The following is a 19973-nucleotide window of genomic DNA, read 5'->3' as shown; positions in this document are numbered from 1 at the left end:
ACCAAGATGATAAAGGAGATGGAACTCCTCTCATATGAGTAAAGACTAAAATGGTTAGGGCTCTTCAGCTTGGAAAAGAGACGCCTGAGGGGAGATATAATTGAACTCTACAAAATCCTGAGTGGAGTAGAATGGGTACAAGTGGATCGATTTTTCACTCAGTCGATAATTACAAAGGCTAGGGGACACTCAAAGTTACAGGGAATTACTTTTAAAACCAATAGGAGGAAATTTTTTTTCACTCAGAGAATGGTTAGGCTCTGGAACGCATTGCCAGAGGTTGTGGTAAGAGCAGATAGTGTAGCTGGTTTTAAGAAAGGTTTGGAGAAGTTCCTGGAGTAAAAGTCCATAGTCTGTTATTGAAAGACATGAGGGAAGCCACTCTTTTCCTTGGATTGGTAGCATGGAATATTGCTACTCCTTGGGTTTTTGCCAGGTACTAATGACCTGGTTTGGTCACCATGAGAATGTGCTACTGGGCTTGATGGACCATTGGTCTGACTCAGTAAGGCTATTCTTATGTTCTTCTTCAAGAAAGGCAGCCGAAGATAGCAAGGCTACGTTTTCTTCTCCTGAGAGTTTACTACTGCGTGATCCCATTACTTTCTTACTCACAGAAAACACTGTAATTAAAACAATTCAAGAGGACCTTTTGCAGTTCAGAGAGATTTAATTACTTTGAAACACAGCTGGAAGAAGCTGAAAGCAGAATCTGTAGCCTCAAGGACATTCATTCATTATGCAGATCCACTCATAAAATGGCGCTGGAACTTGCTGAGGCTTTAGAAGACATCAGTAACAGGAATCGAAGAAACATCAGGCAGCCATTCAGGAAGCGGGGCGGGCCCAGGCATCAACGTGGAAAGCTGGCTTTTACCCGTGCCGATACACGCTGGACCACCAGGCTATAAGAGTGTTTTTAAAAGGTACGATGGGACGGGTGGGGGAGTGTTTTTAAAAAGTACAATGGGGCCAGGTGGGTGGTGGGTGGTGTTTTTAAAAGGTAAGACGGGGCGGGGAGTTGTTTTTAAAAGGTAGGACGGGGCACTGGGCAGGGGGGGTTAAAAGATACAGGGGGTCTAGCTTCCCTCTGCTTTGGGGTTTTCCTCCTTGGTGAGCTGGGAGGGGTTCTTTGACAGCCTGGTTGCTTCCCCCTAGTTCAAACAAAACATTTTCTCTCTCTTTCTTCTTTTTCTCTCTCTCTCTCTTTTTCTTCTTCTAGCGTTTGGGTTTGGAGGAGAAGTTGGTGTGGGGGGGTTTATTAGCTGCAGTTTGCTTGCTAGATTGACAGTAGGAGGATACTAAGTGGTTGTGTTTTATTCCCTTTTCTTTCCGGTCCTATTAGACACAAGGGCCTTGGGCTATTGGTTAGTTCTGTTCTGCTGGTACTGTTTGGGGTTGTTGGGGGGGGGGGGGCACCAAAGGGGGGTGTAATGTAATATTTGATGATGAGGACGATTTTCTTTGTTCACAGCTGTTGCTCATTTCTTTGTTCAATTGCTGATTGTTACCTATTATATTCACTCTCATCAATAAAAATGATTTATACATAAAAGGTATGAGGAGAGCGGGGGGTGTTTTTAAAAGGTATGGGGGGGAGGTTAAAAATGTACTGAGGGGGACATGGTGCAGAGCCTGGTAAGGAGTGTGGGGTTGGGTGCAGAGCCTGGTAGGGAGTGAGGGAGGCTGGGTACAGAGCCTGGGTTCAGAATGTTTTTTGGTTTTTTTTCTTGTTTTCCATTTTCTTTCCTCGATTCTTACCAGAACAGTCTGGAGTCCTACTTTAGTTATTCTCATTTCTTATGCCTAATAAGAGAAAAGTTTTAGGACACTCTTTTGGTTCTCTCTATATTTGTAATGATTTTATTTGAAGCCCTGAATTTCTCCTGTCAGGAAGAATGATTCATGGAGTTATTATCCACTGATTCTTTGTTAAAGAAATACTTTTGAACAGAGCCTAAAACAGTGTTCTTTGTAGGACAGAGTTTACATGTGATTGGTCTCTGTCTCCATCTGCTGGTTGACAGCATAACCCATTGGTTCTGGACTGGTCTGTTAAAACTCAGAGAAAGAAATTAGTACTTGCAAAAAGAAAATATAGTCTTAATCTGCTATTACTTCATATAAAAACCATAGGCATCAACTTGATTGTCATTAATATGCTTCCAACTGGAGCAAATGGAAAAGCTGTGGTTTAACAAAGTAGTTAGCTCACCAGTTTGTAGCTACGTTAGGAAAATGCATTTTGCTATTATCTCAAACTTTGAAATGTATTTGTGTATGTAGCATCTCTGCATTAATTTTAAGTCAATTAGGGTAAGGAATTTGCTTTTTAGAGGTACTAAATCGTGGAACAATGTTTAACTTGATGAACACTTCAGTGGCAAAAGGTTAGATTCTGCAGTCTATATTAATGCCACAGTGCAAAATGTGTTTACTTTCCTAGATAATACATATGTGTCCAGTTCAGTTAATGAAGAAGATGTGCTAGTTACAACCGAACCAATTCCAGTTATTTTCTTCAGAATTGCAACAGGTACATTTATGATTTTTTTTTATTTTGAATAAGCGATTAATCAAATACATAATAAACTTGGAAGATAGTGATAAAGCAATCTGATTTATATGTATGAAAAGTGATATTTTGAACATGAACTATATTTTTGTCTATTGTTGGTATTTGATTAATAAATGGGTTTCTGTTGACCAGAAATGAAGCATTACATTGATATAAAGCAATTGTAAGCTGAACTAAACTAATACTATGCTAGTACATTTAAAACTAAGCCTTGCATAGATTACCTGGGTAGAAAAAGAAACTTCCTCATCTGGAAGTTAACAATTTATAGAACATTTTACAAAAGTCTTCCTGAATCTGGAGCCTTAAATAAAATATTTATAAAATCACAGGAAATTCATGTGTCTTGTGGTACATAATAGTGAGAGCTACTATTTTACCAAGGACCACAATTGACATCCAGGAATCTGCAAGTGTAAATGCCTGCATACTTACAAGGCTTAGAGATGGATTTTGCAGCCTTCACTTTGTAAGTAAGTTTTACAGAATTGCCGTTTAAGGAGCTGAACCCTAGAACTTTAAAACTACTCTAAACATCAGAGGTACAGTAGAATCCCAGTTAACTGGCACTTAACCAACTAGCAGTCTCAACCAACCAGCATAAAAAAATTGTTCTCCCTCCAGTCTCTGAAGCAGCAGCAGCAGCACTGGTCCTAAGCCGACAACCTCCCTCTCTCAGGCTCTGAAGCAGCAGCAGCAGCAGCCAGTCCTACCCAACAATCCCCTCCCTCCAGTCCCCAAAGCAGCGGCAGCTAGTCCTGACCCAACAACTCCCTCCAGCCCCCGAAGCAGCAGCAATGACAGCCGGTCCTTACCTGGCAACTCCTCCTCCATACCTCTCTCCAGCCCCTGAAGAAGTAGCAGCAGCCAGTCCTGACCCGACAACCCCCATCCCTCCCTCCAGCCCCCGAAGCAATAGCAGTGGTAGCCGGTTCTGACCCGACAATCTCCTCCCCCTCCCTCCCCCACGAAGCAGTAGTGGTAGCCGGTCAGTAGAGGCAGCACTGTAAGGAGGCTGCTTACGGCCAGCCTTGGCAGGGCCTTTCCTCTGAGGGTATGGTTCAGGTCTAACACCTCCCCAAAACCTAAATCTCTATTTTTTATTTTCAGATTTTGTTTATTTTTACCATTTTGGGTGCAGATTCGCTGGCGGCGACCATCTTGGATTTTTAACTAACTTTTTTTTATTTTTTTAAGTTTTATTTCTGCTTCAAGACCCCTTGATTTGATTAAAAATCATTTGGGATGGACTCCCAGCCCCTAATCTGTTGAATGTGTGCTTTGATTGTGCCGGATTGGTGCTGGATCAGCGACCATGTACCGCATGCCACAGTGCATTGGGGGGGAAGGGGGAGGGAGCTTCAGGCTTCACCTCCTTCAGGTCCTCCAGGACTGGGGAGCCAGACTGGGTCCATGATTTTGGGGAAAAAAATCTCAGCCAGAGGCTGTTCTGGAGTCTGGCACCAAACGCCTGCATTCCAAGTCTGGGGACTCTTTTGTTGCAGTGTGGGTGCCTAAGCAGGGCCCTACAGTGGACATGGTGTGTGAATTTTCACTAGACTTCATTCAACTCCTCTGGAAAGCATATTCTTCAGACCAGCTCATTTGACTCAGCCTGTGGGCGCATAAGTTTCTTCTACGCTGATTGTGCCAGTGGCAGAGATCCTTTTTCAGGAGCTCTCTTGTCTGGCTGTGGTGGAGCTCAATTGCATTAGTTGCCATGTGGATATTGTACCTCTTTTGTCTTCTGACACTCCTATTTCGAATCCAGCTGATACCCTTGCTGAGACTAGTCAACACGGTCACCCTGAGAGTTTGGATTTGGGTGAGGACTCCTCTGTCCACATGCCTCTGTCCACCATTTTATTGCTGAGGTTATGAAAGAGCTCAGATTGGATTCTTCACCTTCCACATCACAGTTTTCGGTCATGGTCCTTTCTGATATGCTATGCTATGCAAGGAGTCTAAGGGACAAAATGGGGGAATTAGAAGTCATGACCAAAACTGAGAACCTAGACATCATTGAGGTCTCAGAAACATGGTGGAATGAAGAAAACAAATGGGACATAGCACTGTCGGGGTACAAACTCTATCGAGAGGACAGGTCAGGTCAGAAAGGAGAAGGAATAGCCCTAAACATAAAAAAGAGTGGACACGGCAGCGACGACCAACAAATTGGAATCGCTATGGGTTAAAATACCGGGAAGGAAAGGGCCCAAGATAAAATTGGGCCTGTACTATCGTCCACCTGGGCAAACCTAAGCTACCGACAAAGAAATGGAAGCCGAGATGAAACGAGAATGCAAAAGCGGTAACACGATTATTATGGGAGACTTCAACTATCCCGGGATAGACTGGAGTCTTGGAAACTCAAAATGCGCTAGGGAGACCAGATTCCTGGAGGCTATTCAGGACTGCTTCATGGAGCAGCTTGTCAGAGAACAGACGAGAGGGAATACCACTCTGGATCTAATCCTAAATGGGCTAAGAGGACCTGCGAAGGAAGTGAAAGTAGTGGGATCGTTGGGAAACAGCAATCACAATATGATCAAGTTCAAAGTTGAAGTAGGAATATCGAAGGGAAAGAGAACCACAGCGACAACTTTTAACTTCAAGAAAGGAAACTACGAAGCGATGAGGGTAATGGTAAGGAAGAAACTTAGGAACAGCTCAAAGAAATGGCAGACTGTAGAGCAAGCCTGGTTTTTATTCAAGGACACGGTGAGCGAGGTGCAAAATCTGTATATCCCCAGATTCAGAAAAAGGTGCAAAAAGAGCCGAACAAAAGACCCGGCGTGGATAACTAAAGAAGTGAAGAAAGCGTTAGGGGATAAAAAGAATTATTTCAAGAAATGGAAAAAGGACAAAACAGAAGAGAACTGGAAAGAACACAGGAAGTATCAAAAAGAATGTCACCTTGTGGTTAGAAAAGCAAAAAGAGAATATGAAGAGAGACTAGCCAGGGAAACACGAAATTTCAAAATGTTCTTCAGATATGTTAAAGAGAAGCAGCCGGCCAGGGAGGAGGTGGGACTGCTGTATGACGGAGAAAGGAAGGGAATGGTGAAGGAGGAGAAAGAAGTGGTGGAAAGACTAAACATGTTCTTTTCGTCAGTATTTACAAAAAAGGACACATCTAATATACCGGAACCTGAACAAATCTTCAAAGGAGACCAAGCAGAAAAATTAACATCCATGGAAGTAAGCCTCAAAGACGTACAGAGGCAGATAGAAAAATTCAAAACTGACAAATCACCGGGCCCAGAAGGAATCCACCCTAGGGTACTGAAAGAACTAAAGGAGGAAATAGCGGAACTACTACAGCAAGTCTGTAATCTATTCCTGAAAACAGGCGTGATCCCGGAGGATTGGAAGATAGCCAATGTTACGCCCATCTTTAAAAAGGGATCGAGAGGTGACCCTGGGAACTACAGACCGATAAGTCTGACCTCGGTCCTGGGGAAAATGGCGGAAGCACTGATAAAAGATAGCATCGAGGAGCATCTAGAAAGGAATAAACTTATGATAACAAGCCAACATGGCTTCTGCAAGGGAAGATTGTGCCTGACGAACTTAGAACCTAACGGATGTAGCGGTATATAAGAAATAAATTACATTACATTACATTCTTCGAAGGAATTAACAAACGGATGGACAAAGGGAACCCCATAGACATCATAGAAACATAGAAACATAGAAATTGACTGCAGAAAAGGGCCATAGCCCATCGAGTCTGCCCATACCAATGACCCACTCCCTGACTTTTACTCCCCTATAGATCCCACGTGAATATCCCATTTTCTCTTAAAATCTGACACGCTGTTGGCCTCAATCACCTGCTGAGGCAGCTCGTTCCAATGATCGACCACACTTTCGGTGAAGAAGTACTTCCTAGCATCACCTTGAAATTTCCCTCCCCTGATTTTCAGCGAGTGTCCTCTGGTTACCGAGGGCCCTGTAAGACTAAAGATATCATCTTTCACCTCTATACGCCCCGTGATATACTTAAAGGTCTCAATCATGTCCCCCCTCTCTCTTCACTCCTCCAGTGAGTACATCTGCAGTTTTTTTAGTCTTTCTTCATACGTGAGATCCCTGAGCCCCAAGACCATCTTGGTAGCCATTCGCTGAACCGACTCAATTCTCAACACATCTTTCTGGTAGTGTGGTCTCCAGAATTGAACACAATACTCGAGATGAGGTCTCACCATGGATCTGTACAGTGGCATTATGACTTCAGGTTTTCTGCTGACAAAACCCCTACGGATGCAGCCCATCATTTGTCTTGCCCTGGACAAAGCCTTCTCCACCTGATTGGCAGCCTTCATATCATCGCTAATGATTACTCCTAAATCACGTTCCACCGTGGACCTGGACAAGGTTTCACCATTTAGTGTGTAAGTTCTGTGTGGATTTTTTTTGCCTAGGTGCATTACTTTACATTTTTTAGCATTAAAGCCTAGCTGCCAAGTTGATGACCACTGTTCCAGCTGCCGTAGGTCCTGCGTCATAAAGTCAGGCACACTGCTTTTGCCTACTATGTAGCATAGTTTGGCGTTGTCGGCAAACAGTGATACTTTTCCTCTAAGCCCTTGGGTCAAATCTCCTATGAATAAATTGAATAGAATCGGCCCTAAGACGGAGCCGTATACTGTGACACACTTATTCCTTGCTCTAACCAGCAGAGGGACTAAGTGTGTTGAGTTCTGGCCTGTTGGCGTGGCCTCCTCAGGTTGGAGGAAGGCTTTTCAGGGTAGAACAGACCTAGGCGCCTGCCTAGTCTGCCAGGCCACACTGAAAGTAACTTATAAAGAGAAGACCACACAGGTAAGACTTGTTACAAAAGAATGTTCTTGAGCTTTATTGAACCCGGGGGTCTGAGTACCATCAGCCACCCGTATGTCATGGCAAAAATTATAAAACACAAAATAACTTGCAGTTGTCAGAATGGCTTGTTATAAGTGCCACATACAGTTCAATAACCTGGACTTTCCAGTTTAACTAGTCTTCTTCACCAGGGAAAAAGGCAAATGAAAAATATCAGGAAAATAAAACTTTCAAACTTTGCACTCCTTGTGATTACAGCCAGAGTAATTACAGTTTCAAAACCTAGCACTGAATTTCTTAAACGTTTCAGCTTACCTAGCTGAGACACGGACAGGTTTGCAGAGCAGGCTTCACAGCTCGTTATTATCAGCTGGGCTTCCTGGCCGAAGGAACACAGCAAGGCATTATGTAAGCTGTGAACTTTACTTGGGTTTTTCCCACGGAGCTTTCATACCCCTACAGATAAAAGTTCCTTGAGCAAACAAAGCTCTCCGGGCAGTCATACAGAATAGCGGAGAGATTTTCCTGCCCTTCTCCTAATCTCTGTCAGCTGGGCTTAGGTTACGGGAGACAGCACAATCACAGCCTTGCTTCCTTCCCCTTAACAACTAACCTCCATATCAGTGGGGAAATGGCTAGTTTCCAGTAATGGCTCAGCTACGTCCATAGCCTCTGTCTGCTCAGCAGCCTCTGGGGTGGAGTTGAGGTAGTCCTCTGTCATCTCCACGTCCTCACTGCTGCGGGCTGGAGGAGAGAGACTTCTCCCCTCATCTGCCTCCAAGCTCTGCTGTCTCTCCTGCCGCTGCCTGAGCTCGTTAGCCCCAGCTCCATCCCGGCTTTCCCTGCTCCCCTTACTGAGATTCCATACTGTGTTTTTATGTTGGTTAAAGCCCCACCCCTCTCTCCTCAGAGCAGCTGTGTTAGGCAGGAAATCCCTAGGGAAATACTCAGGTTTCTCCTAGGCTGGTAATGAGCATACCTTCCAGCCCTAGGACTCCACTTCTCAATAAGAGTCCTCCCAGGCTTTCTAGGGTACCTGTCCTGAGATGGCGCTCTCTGCTGGATGTACCTATGTTCCTGCCTCTCCTGCTCTACCTCACTGTCCGAGGGGTAGTCAGCCAAAACCAAACTTTTACTTTTAACCTGGTCAGCCCTTCTGACCAGGGACAGTGTTTTGCTTTTATCCCTTACAGGGACAAAGCTGGCCACAGGTTTGTCACAATACTTAGACTTCCAAAAAGCCTTTGACAAGGTACCCCATGAAAGCCTACTTCAGAAACTGAAGAACCATGGGGTGGAAGGAAACGTACACAGATGAATCAGGAATTGGTTGGCGGGTAGGAAGTAGAGGGTAAGAATGCAGGGCCACTACTCGGAGGAGGGTCACGAGTGGTGTTCCGCAGGGGTCGGTGCTTGGACCGCTGCTATTCAATGTATTTATAAATGATCTAGAAACAGGGATGAAGTGTGAAGTAATAAAATTTGCAGACGACACTAAACTATTTAATGGGGCTAGGACTATAGAAGACTGCAAAGATTTACAAAGGGACCTGAACAAACTAGGGCGACGAGATGGCAGATGAAGTTTAATGTAGAGAAATGTAAAGTCTTGCACGTAGGAAACAGAACCTCGAGGTACAGCTACACGATGGGAGGGCTGTCATTGAGTGAGAGTACCCAAGAAAGGGACTTGAGGGTAATAGTGGACAAGACAATGAAGCCTTCGGCACAGTGCGCAGAGACCGCTAAGAAAGCGAATAGAATGCTAGGTATAATCAAGAAGGGTACTACAACCAGAACAAAAGAAGTTATCCTGCCGTTGTATCAGGCGATGGTGCGCCCACATCTGGAGTACTGCGTCCAATATTGGTCGCTGTACCTAAAAAAGGATATGGTGAGTACTCAAGAGGGTTCAGAAGAGAGCGACATGCTTGATAAAAGGTATGGAAAACATTTCATACGCTATTTTCGCTGGAGAAGCGGAGACTTAGAGGGGATATGATAGAGACTTACAAGATCACGAAGGGCATAGAGAAAGTGGAGAGGGACAGATTCTTCAAACTTTCGACAACTACAAGAACGAGAGGGCATTCGGAAAAATTAAAAGGGGACAGATTTAGAACCAACGCTAGGAAGTTCTTATTCACCCAACGGGTGGTGGATACCTGGAATGCACTTCCAGAGGGCGTGATTGGAGTTCAAGAAGAGATTGGACAGTTTTCTGAAGGAAAAGGGGATAGAAGGGTATAGATAGATGGTTACTATACAGGTCCTGGACCTGATGGGCTGCCGCGTGAGAGGTCTGCTGGGCATGATGGACCTCTGGTCTGACCCAGCAGAGGCATTACTTATGTTCTTATGTTTTTCATTCCATCAACAGCTTCTTGGTCTTTCCGGCTCTCTAAAGCTATGACTAAGCTTTTCCCTAGTGTTGGGGGAGTAGTGCTTAAGCATTGCCCAGGATTGCAGAGTGGACATTAGCTTCTAAAAGTATCAAGTCTGCGGTGGCAGCCTCCTTTATGCTGCATGCCTATCGCACGAGATTGTGCCCTGTGTCCTCTGCGGACGAGGATGCCTGTTCCCAGCTGGTGATGGTAGCTGTAGATTATGTGGCAGATGCCCTTTATGATCTTCTCTGAGTTCAAGTTTCAAGTTTAATTACATTTGATGAATTGCTTATTACAATATCTAAGCGATGTACAGTTTAAAAAACAACAGATCGTGGTAATACATATAGTTTAAATGGGCTAGACAATAGACAGACATTTTGGACAGACACGAATGAGTAGGAAGGAGGGGGAAAGTTACAATTACGATATTTGTTAACATTCACATAAAAAGGAAAACACATTAGGTGAACATGGGGTGAGGTAAGGTAGAAATTTTATTAATTATTAGTAGAATACGAGAATTTAGAAAAGATCTATCATAAATCAAATGCGTCTTGAAATAAATATGTTTTTAAAATTTTTTTAAAAGAGATAAGGTCTTTTTCGTTTTTAATAAAATTTGGAAGGGCGTTCCACAATAAAGGGGCCACCACGGAGAACATATCATTTCGTCTTGTGCCGATAATGCTCAACGAGGGGATTGAAAGCAAGTTCGATGAGGATGATCTTAGAGAGCGAGAAGAGTTGTATGGGACAATCATTTTTGATATAAATTGGGGTTCGTTAAAGATTAATGTTTTATAAACCAGAAATATAACTTTGAAAGTGATTCGATGAGAGATGGGGAGCCAATGTGATTTAATAAATAATGGGGTAACATGATCATATTTTTTTGCTTTGTGAATTAGTTTAATTGCAGTGTTTTGGATAATTTGGAGCCGTCTCTTTTCTTTCTGGGTTATGTTGATTAAAAGGGAATTACAGTAGTCTAATTTTGAGATGATTAGAGAATGAACTAGAATATTAATTGATTTGGGATCTAAGAGGGAGGAAATTGAACGAAGAAGCCGTAGTCTGTAAAAGCAAGATTTAACTATTTCGCTAATATGGCTATGAAATGAAAGATCTACATCAATTATTACTCCAAGAATTTTCAATTGGGGGACAGATTCAAGAGGAGTATTGTCTAATATGAATGGTGTTTTTGAAGTTATGTTTCCTTTCCAAGTAAAAAGCATTGTTTTTGAGTTCTTAATAAGGTCTTTGCTTATGCGGCATCTGCACGCTGGTCTTTTTTTGGAACTTTCCTTGGGCTGGGGATGCTGCCGGTAGCATCACCTTAAACAGACTTCCTTTCCATAAGAACAAAAGAATTGCCACTGCTAGTTCAGACCAGTGGTCCATCATGCCCAGCAGTCCACTCACGCGGTGGCCCTTAGGTCAAAGACCAGTGTCCTAACTGAGACTAGCCTTACCTGCGTACATTCTAGTTCATCAGAAACTTATCTAACTTTGTCTTGAATGCCTGGAGGGTGTTTTACCCAATAACAGCCTCCGGAAGAGCGTTCCAGTTTTCTACCACTCTCTGGGTGAAGAAGAACTTCCTTATGTTTGTACGGAATCTATCCCCTTTTAACTTTAAAGAGAGTCCTCTCATACTCTCTTCCTTGGAGAGGGTGAACAACCTGTCTTTATCTACTAAGTCTATTCCCTTCATTATCTTGAATGATTTGATCATGTCCCCTCTGTCTCCTCTTTTCAAGGGAGAATAGGCTCAGTTTCTCTAATCTCTCACTGTACGGCAACTCCTCCAGCCTCTTAACCATTTTAGTTGCTCTTCCCTGGACCCTTTTGAGTAGTACTGTGTCCTTCTTCATGTACAGCAACCAGTGCTGGATGTAGTATTCCAGGTGAGCGCATACCATGGCCTGGTACAGCGGTATGATAACCTTCTCCGTTCTGTTCGTGATCCCCTTCTTAATCATTCTTAGCATTCTGTTCACCCTTTCACCTCCGCCACGAATTGCATGGACGGCTTCATTGACTTGTCGACCAATACTTCCAAGTCTCTTTCCTGGGGGGTCTCTCCAAGTACTGCAATGGACATCCTGTATTCGTGTATAAAATTTTTGTTACGGACATGCATCACCTTACACTTATCCACGTTAAACCGCATTTGCCATGTCACGGCCCATTTCTCGAGCGTATTTATGTCCCTTTGCAGGTCTTCGCGATCCTCCTGCATCTTCACTACTCTGAATAACTTTGTATCGTCTGCAAATTTAATCACCTCACTTGTCGTACCAATTTCCAGGTCGTTTATAAAAATGTTGACGAGCACGGGTCCAAGCACCAAATCCTGCGGCACTCCACTCGTGATGCTTTTCCAGTCCACGTATTGTCCATTTACCCCCACTCTCTGTTTCCTATCTGCCAGCCAGTTTTTAATCCACATGAGTATTTCACCCTTGATTCCATGGCTCGCAATTTTACGAAGTAGTCATTCATTCTGGAAGCTTGTCGAACGCCTTCTGAAAATCCAGATATACGATGTCGACCAGGTCACCCTTGTCAATCTGCCTGTTTACTCCCTCATAGAAGTGCAGCAAGTTCGTCAAGCAAGATCTTCCTTTGCTGAAGCTGTGCTGGCTGGTCCTCATCAGATTGTGTCCGTCAAGGTAATCAATGATGTGGTCCTTTATCAGCGCCTCTACCATCTTTCCAAGTACCGAGGTCAGACTCACCGGTCTGTAGTTTCCCGGATCTCCCCTTGAACCATTCTTGAAGATTGGCGTAACATTTGCCACTTTTCAGTCTTCTGGAATCCTTCCTGATTGAATTGACAGATTGGCTATTAGTTGAAGCAGTTCAGCTATAGCATCTTTCAGTTCCTTGATTACTCTTAGATGGATGCCATCTGGTCCCGGGGATTTATTGTTTTTAAGCCTATCAATCTGCCTGCATACCTCTGCGTATAGCCTGTCGGCTTCTGGTATGTTATGTATATCCTCTTTAATAAATACCAATGTGAAAAATGTGTTCAGTTTGTCGGTGATGGCTTTGTCCTCCTTTAGCACTCCCTTTATTCCATTGTTATCCAACTGCCCCACCGCTTCCTTCACAGGTCTTTTCCCCTTAATATAGCGGAAGAACAGCTTGAAGTTTTTTTGTCTCCTTGGCCATTTTTTCCACTTAGTCTCTTTTGGCCCCTCTTACTGCCTTATGGCATCTGCTTTGATGTTGTTTGTGCTTTTTCCAGTTTTCATCCGTTTTTGACCTTTTCCATTCCTTAAACAAAGTCTTCTTGTCTCTGATAGCTTCTTCACCGCTACAGTGAGCCACGCCGGTTCTTGTTCTTGTACCTCATTCTTTTGCGCCTCGGTGACTGTGTCCTTAAAATGTTCATCTGGTGGTTTCCAGATTCATGAAAAGACTTTTCAATGTCAAACCTCCTCTCAAATCGCCTCCTGTGGTTTGGGACCTTAATGTTGTCCTTGCTCAACTGATGAAGCCTCCATTTGAACCAATTGACAAGGCTCATCTGAAGTATCTCACTTGGAAAGTAGTGTTTCTTATCACCCTCACTTCTGCTTGACGAGTCAGTGAGCTGCAAGCTTTTGTTGCTGATCCACCTTTCACGGTGTTTCATCATGACAAGGTGGTCCTCCGTACTCATCCAAATTTCCTTCCTAAAGTGGTATCGGAATTTCATCTCAATCAATCCATTGTTCTTCTAGTGTTCTTTCTGAAGTTTCATTCTTATCTTGGAGAAGTAGCTCTTCATACTCTGGACTGTAAACGGTCTTTGGCCTTCTATTTGGAACGCACCAAACCACACAGAACTGCTCCTCAACTTTTTGTCTCCTTTTATCCAAACAAGTTGGGGCATTCTATCTCTAAGCGTACCATCTCCAATTGGATGGCTGCTTGTATCTCATTCTGCTATGCCCAGGCTGAATTGCACCTCCACAGTAGAGTCACAGCCCATAAAGTCAGAGCAATGGCAGCTTCCGTAGCTTTTCTCAGATCTACTCCCATTGATGAAATTTGCAAAGCTGCTACTTGATCCTCGGTTCATATTTTCACATCTCACTATTGTCTGGATACTTTTTCCAGACAGGATGGACAGTTTGGCCAAACAGTATTACAAAATTTATTCTCCTAAATTGCCAACACTCCCACCAACCCATTCTGGTTAGCTTGGAGATCACCCATATGTGAGAATAGGCTGCCTGCTTGTCCTGGGATAAAGCACAGTTACTTACCGTAACGGTGTTATCTAGGGACAGCAGGCAGCTATTCTCACAATCCACCCACCTCCCCTGGTTGGCTTCTCTGCTAGCTATCTGAACTGAGGAGACGATCTCTACGCTGGGCGGGAAGGCATTCGCACATGCGTGGTGCGGTCGACTCAAAATTTCTAGTTTCTACAAGCAAGTGTGCTTGCGAAGCTTCTGCATCTGTGCTCCGTCGATGATGTCACCCATATGTGAGAATAGCTGCCTGCTGTCCCTGGATAACACCTATTATGGTAAGCCTAGCCACCCAGGGAAACCTAACACCAACAGCCTCTCAACTAGCAGATCACTTCAAAAATAAAATCATCACAATCAGAACAACATTCAATAACTCACAAAACAACATAGAAGATATTCTAATAAAACCCACAACAGATGAAGCCATCTCAGCAGACAGGTCCTGGACCAACTTCCCTACAACCCAGTGGTCAGAACTGGACAGGCTATATAAAAAATACTGCAAGTCCTCATGCGACCTGAACAACTGCCCATCATACCTACTAGCAACAGCTTCCACCAACTTCAAAGCTAGCTACATGTTGTGGTTGCAAACCACACTCAGGGAAGGCCAGTTCCCACCAGACCTTGGAGAAATCATAATAACCCCTATACTGAAAGACCCCAAAGGTCTAATAAATAACCCGTCAAATTACAGGCCAATCGCTTCTATCCCTACATACGTCAAAATAATAGAAGGTCTAGTGGCACAACAACTATCCATGTACCTAGAAGCCCACAACATCCTACATCCATCCCAATCTGGATTCAGAACTAACCACAGTACAGAAACTCTTCTGGTATCTTTACTAGATATAGCCCGAAGACACCTCAGCCAAGAAAACAGATTGCTAATCATCCAACTTGATCTCTCAGCGGCTTTCGATCTAGTGGACCATTCCATACTTCTCCAGATTCTAGACGCAATAGGAATCTCAGGTAAAGTGCACAACTGGTTCCAAGGCTTCCTTAAAACAAGAACATATAGAGTCAAGTCAAAAGAAATTCTATCAGAACCATGGTCTAACCCCTGCGGAGTGCCACAAGGCTCTCCCCTCTCTCCCACACTTTTCAACCTATTCATTGCTTCCCTAGGCAGCACCCTAGATGCCCTAAACATAACTTCATTCAGCTATGCGGACGACATAACCATCCTCCTTCCATTTGACATCCACGACCCCATCTCCACAGGACGCCTGAAAACTACAATGGAAACAGTAGAAAAATGGATGACAAATCATAAGTTGAAGCTGAACACGGACAAAACTAAATTCCTACTACTAGAGAAGGACAAAAAACCATCCCTAACAGAACTGGAAGTAAACTCAATCAAGTACCCAATACAGAGTTCCCTCAAAATCCTGGGAATACAACTAGACAGATGCTGCACTATGCAAACACAAATCCATAAAATCATCCAAAAAGCATTCTTCACAATGCGAAATCTGAGAAAAATAAGAAAATTCTTTAATAAAGACCAATTCAGGATCATTGTCCAATCCCTCGTGCTAAGTATGGTAGACTACTGCAACAGCCTTTACCTACCTTGCCCAATCAACACAATAAAAAAACTACAGACCGTCCAGAACACAGCCCTCAGACTCATATACTCACTCAGCAAATACGACCACATTACCAAAGCATACTTAGAATCTCACTGGCTACCAATAAAAGCAAGAACACAATTCAAACTCTACTGTCTCCTATTCAAAGTAACCCACGGCGCGGCACCCAGCTACCTAAACAACCATTTTCACTACTATCTCTTATCCAGAAGAAGGAGAACACAGAACATTTTCACCTACCCTCCTCTCAATAGTACTCGACGTAAGAAACTTTATGACAACCTACTAGGGACACAGGCAGCTAATATTGACTCCGACATCTCAAAATTATTGATCGAAATTACAGACATAAAAGAGTTCCGAAAAGAAATAAAAACACTACTGTTCAAAAAATATCTCCCATCAATCTAAACCGCCATCTAATGAGTTCCCAATCAATTCCTTTGGGAATAGAATCTCTTTATCCAACCCAAACTAAACACCCCTACTGTCCATATCATCAACATTAATTAACCAACATCATGCAATCATCAAAACAATAAATACACCTCCGCTTATAGGCATATGATGCTACTCTCCACCCGAAGAAACTTGACTCAGCTCATGTAACATCTTTTGTAATCTAGAATATATTGTAATTCTTTATTCTCCACCAGTTGTAAATTGACTCAGTTGCTATGTAACATCTCCTGTGATATTGAATGTACTGTAATTCTTCACTATTACCTGTAATTAACTCTTCTCCTGTAATGTAATTCTACTGGAAATGCCCAGATATCTTCTTTATTGTAATCTGTTGCTATGTTACATCTGCTGCGATATTGAATGTATTGTAACTCTTCACTGTTACTTGTAATCTACTCTTCTCCTGTAATGTAATTCTACTGGAAATGCCCAGATATCATCTTTATTGTAATCCGCCTAGAACCGCAAGGCACAGGCGGAATAGAAATCCCTAATGTAATGTAATGTAATGTAATGCAACTGTGCTGTCTGGACGGGCCTAACAGGATTCAAGGATAGGAAATTTGTAGATAATCATAATTTCAATTGCATTATGCATGCGCAATTATACACATATAATTTTGAGTTGCATTATGCAGAAAGTGACCATACGTCCCATTTTCAACGGGACAGTCCTGTTTTCCCCACACACAGCTTCGGGACGCCGAAATGTCCTGTTTCAGGGACAACGTCCCAAAGCTGTGCGCGGGGACAACGGGACAGGCGATTGCTTCCTCTCCCTGCTGCACCTGATTCAACCCCCCCTCGGTCCACCGCCGCTGCTGCTTACCAGCCTCTTTCCAGCGCCTATTAAAACCACCCCCACCCATTCCGCTGCCGCTGCTTGCCATCCAGAATCCTTCTTCCCGACATCCATTCTGACATCGGAGAGGAAGTTATGGGCCAGCCAATCCTCTCCGATGTCAGACATCGGGAAGAAGGATTCTGCCTAATCTGAACCGCTTCCTTAATTCACTTAAAGTCACTGGCCCACAGCTGCAGATCGGCTTTTGTTATTGCAGCCGAGGTAGGAGACTGGGAGGCAGCCCACGGTTCATCCTGACCCGATTCAAGCTTGGAATCGCTATCACCCGAGCCTCGCACTGCCATTTTAGATACCGCTCCAATGTGGTGCAGGGCTCCCAGTGGTAGCTTGTCAATCTCCAGTTTCCTTTCTGGCGGCATCACTCTGCTACCCCACTCTTGCAATTGCAGGAACGCATTGGTAAGGGCCGGGAAAAGGGGTGCTAGTGCTAAATCGGGAGGTTTTAAGTCTCAAACAGGTTGGAGCTCCAGCTCTAACCAGCCATACTGTCAGATGACGGCACTGGAAGCCAGGGAAGAAGGATTTTTGACGGCAAGCAGTGGCAGCGGATCGGGGGTGGTGGGATCGGGCGCGGTAGGGAGGAAGGTAGGCAGGCTGGCTTTGAGAGAGGCAGGCAGGCTGGCTTTGGGGGAGGGGCTAGGACAATGGCTGGAAGGCAGTGAGGGGGACATAGGAAGGAGAGAGGAAGGAAGAAGAGAAAGAGGCAGAGAAAGGGGAGGAGGGTTGTAAGTAGAAGAAAGACTAGAGAGATAAAGGCCTGGACCAAAGGGGAAAGATAGGAAGCAGAAGCAGGACTATGGGAGGTGCAGAGAGGGCGAGACCCTGAGGAAGAGCAGAGAGAGGCAAGATCATAACAGAGGAGGGAGGGAGAGAGAGGGAGACTGGAACAAAGGTATAAAGGAGAACCGACACTGGATCTGGGGGCACTAAGGACATAGGAAGGAGGCGCTGGGGACACTAAGGACATATGAAGGAGGCATAGGAAGGAGGCACTGTGGGCACTAAGGACATAGGAAGGAAGGAGGGAGGGAATAGAAAGGGACAATTGTTGGGCCTGAGTTCAGAAATAAATAAATTAAAGAAAGGATGAACAGTCAGAAGGAAACGCAACCAGAGACTCATGAAATCACCAGATAGCAAAGGTAGGAAAAATGATTTTATTTTCAATTTAGTGATCAAAATGTGTCAGTTTTGAGAATTTATATCTGTTGTCTATATTCTGCACTATATTTGTTTATTTTTCTATAGTTGCTGAGGTGACATCTTTGAAAACCCTCCAAATATAAATGATAATTAACATTTTCTCTGCATGTAGGGTGCTTTGTGTTTTTTTAATTTTATGGTTACCAATATGAAATAATAAGATATTGTGTGTACATGAAAAATGAATGGAAGAAATTGAGGGTGCGGCTAGAGCGGGAATGGGGTGGGGCTAGGGTGGGATTGGGGGCGGGACTGAATATTAATAGATGTCCCGTTTTGATGAAAAAAAACTAAATGGTCACGCTAATTATGCATGTACAATGAATATGATTCATCTGTTGCATTTAGTATAATCAGTACAAACTGTGTAATGATAAAAACATATATGGTGCAACAAAGTGCAGATAGATTTAGGAACAAAATATAGGAAAAATGATAGAGTAGGAATTAAATTATGAGAATTTAAAATATCCTATGCTTGATCAATAAATATGAATTAGAAAGTGTTAGAAGAAAAAATTCTTATTTACTTTACACTAACAAAATACCAACTGGTAAATTTTTACCAACTGGTAAATTTTGAGAGATAATCTATTTAATGTTACTTTTAGAATTGAGAAAAACCAGTGATGTTACCAACTGCTTATCCATAAAATCTAAACTTCAGAAGGAGAACTGTGAGGTATGTTTTTCTATTTATATAACGTACTGTAGTAAATGCTGTACTGTTTGCCCATAATTGTCACAGTTGCAGTGAAGGTGCAAAGTTCATTTTCTTTATTTTTTTAATTGTTTAGAAAGAATTTAAGATAATACAACATGTGAAACACTGTTGGTACTTCAGTGTCCACAACAGAACAGAATGTACACCCCCCCCCCACACACACCGAGAGTCCCACACAGTATCAAGGTCAAAGATCTTATAAGAACTTATATTCCAATTATCTCATCAATCTTACATTACATTACATTACATTACATTAGAGATTTCTATTCCGCCTGTGCCTTGCGGTTCTAGGTGGATTACAATTTAGAAGATATCTGGGCATTTCCAGTGGAGTATATTACAGTAGAAGAGTAAATTGCAGGTAAATAGTAAATAATTATAATACATTCAAGATTACATGAAAGATGCAATAATAAGTGGATAATGAAATCCTCTACAAACTATATGAAGGAAAGAATATACCCTCACAATACCTACAGTACTTTAATGAATTTAAGTGCAGCCAGCTTGTGTTCACAATAGGCTCCTACAATTCAGATTAAATAATACATTATTTAATTACTGGTTTTACATATTTCTGCTCAGTCTGTTGGGGCACCAGTTCTGAGTTTTATTTTGAGTTTTCTTTCCTTTACTAGGGGGTCCTTTTACTAAGGCGTGCTAGCCATTTTAGCGCGTGCTAAATGCTAATGCGTCCATTATATTTTATGCACGTGTTAGCATTTAGCGCACGCTAAAATGGCTATCACACATTAATAAAAGAACCTCTTAGTTAATTTATTGTTTTTTTTTTTTATAAAAACAACTTTTTCTTCCTGCACATTCCAAGCAAGCAGCTTTTCTTTTAGCTTGTGATCTGAGCTGGATCTACAACAACAACAACAAAGCCTCCAGTGATCTGCATCAGTTGGTTCATTAAAGGACTTCAGGATCAGAAACTACAAATGATGAAATCATAACTGCAATTCTGTGAAATTGAAGTTCATATCTTTAACTTATAGGCTTTGCTTATAATTTCTTCTTCATTTTTTGACCTTTTATTTTTATCTTTCCTATTC

The 19973-nt window shown here is 42.9% G+C and overlaps 1 protein-coding gene across 3 annotated transcripts in view; it reads left to right on the top strand.

The window, feature by feature from the left end:
- The window catches only part of PARP8 (poly(ADP-ribose) polymerase family member 8), a 505058-nt gene that overhangs the window by 45769 nt on the left and 439316 nt on the right, over window positions 1–19973 (top strand). For all 3 annotated transcript variants that reach the window (XR_004538173.1, XR_004538172.1, XM_033931570.1), the window contains exons 4-5: window positions 2447–2536; window positions 18800–18870. Coding sequence is in view for 1 of the 3 variants with exons in the window: in XM_033931570.1 (XP_033787461.1) it covers window positions 2447–2536; window positions 18800–18870 (161 nt within the window). In the remaining 2 variants the exon portion in view is untranslated. The remainder of the gene's footprint in view (window positions 1–2446; window positions 2537–18799; window positions 18871–19973) is intronic.

The sequence above is a fragment of the Geotrypetes seraphini genome, chromosome 1 (assembly GCF_902459505.1).
Source record: "Geotrypetes seraphini chromosome 1, aGeoSer1.1, whole genome shotgun sequence".
In the NCBI taxonomy this organism is placed as follows: Eukaryota; Metazoa; Chordata; class Amphibia; order Gymnophiona; family Dermophiidae; genus Geotrypetes; species Geotrypetes seraphini.
The sequence above is the reverse complement of the archived record's forward strand: the minus strand, read 5'-3'. Positions and strand labels throughout refer to the sequence as shown.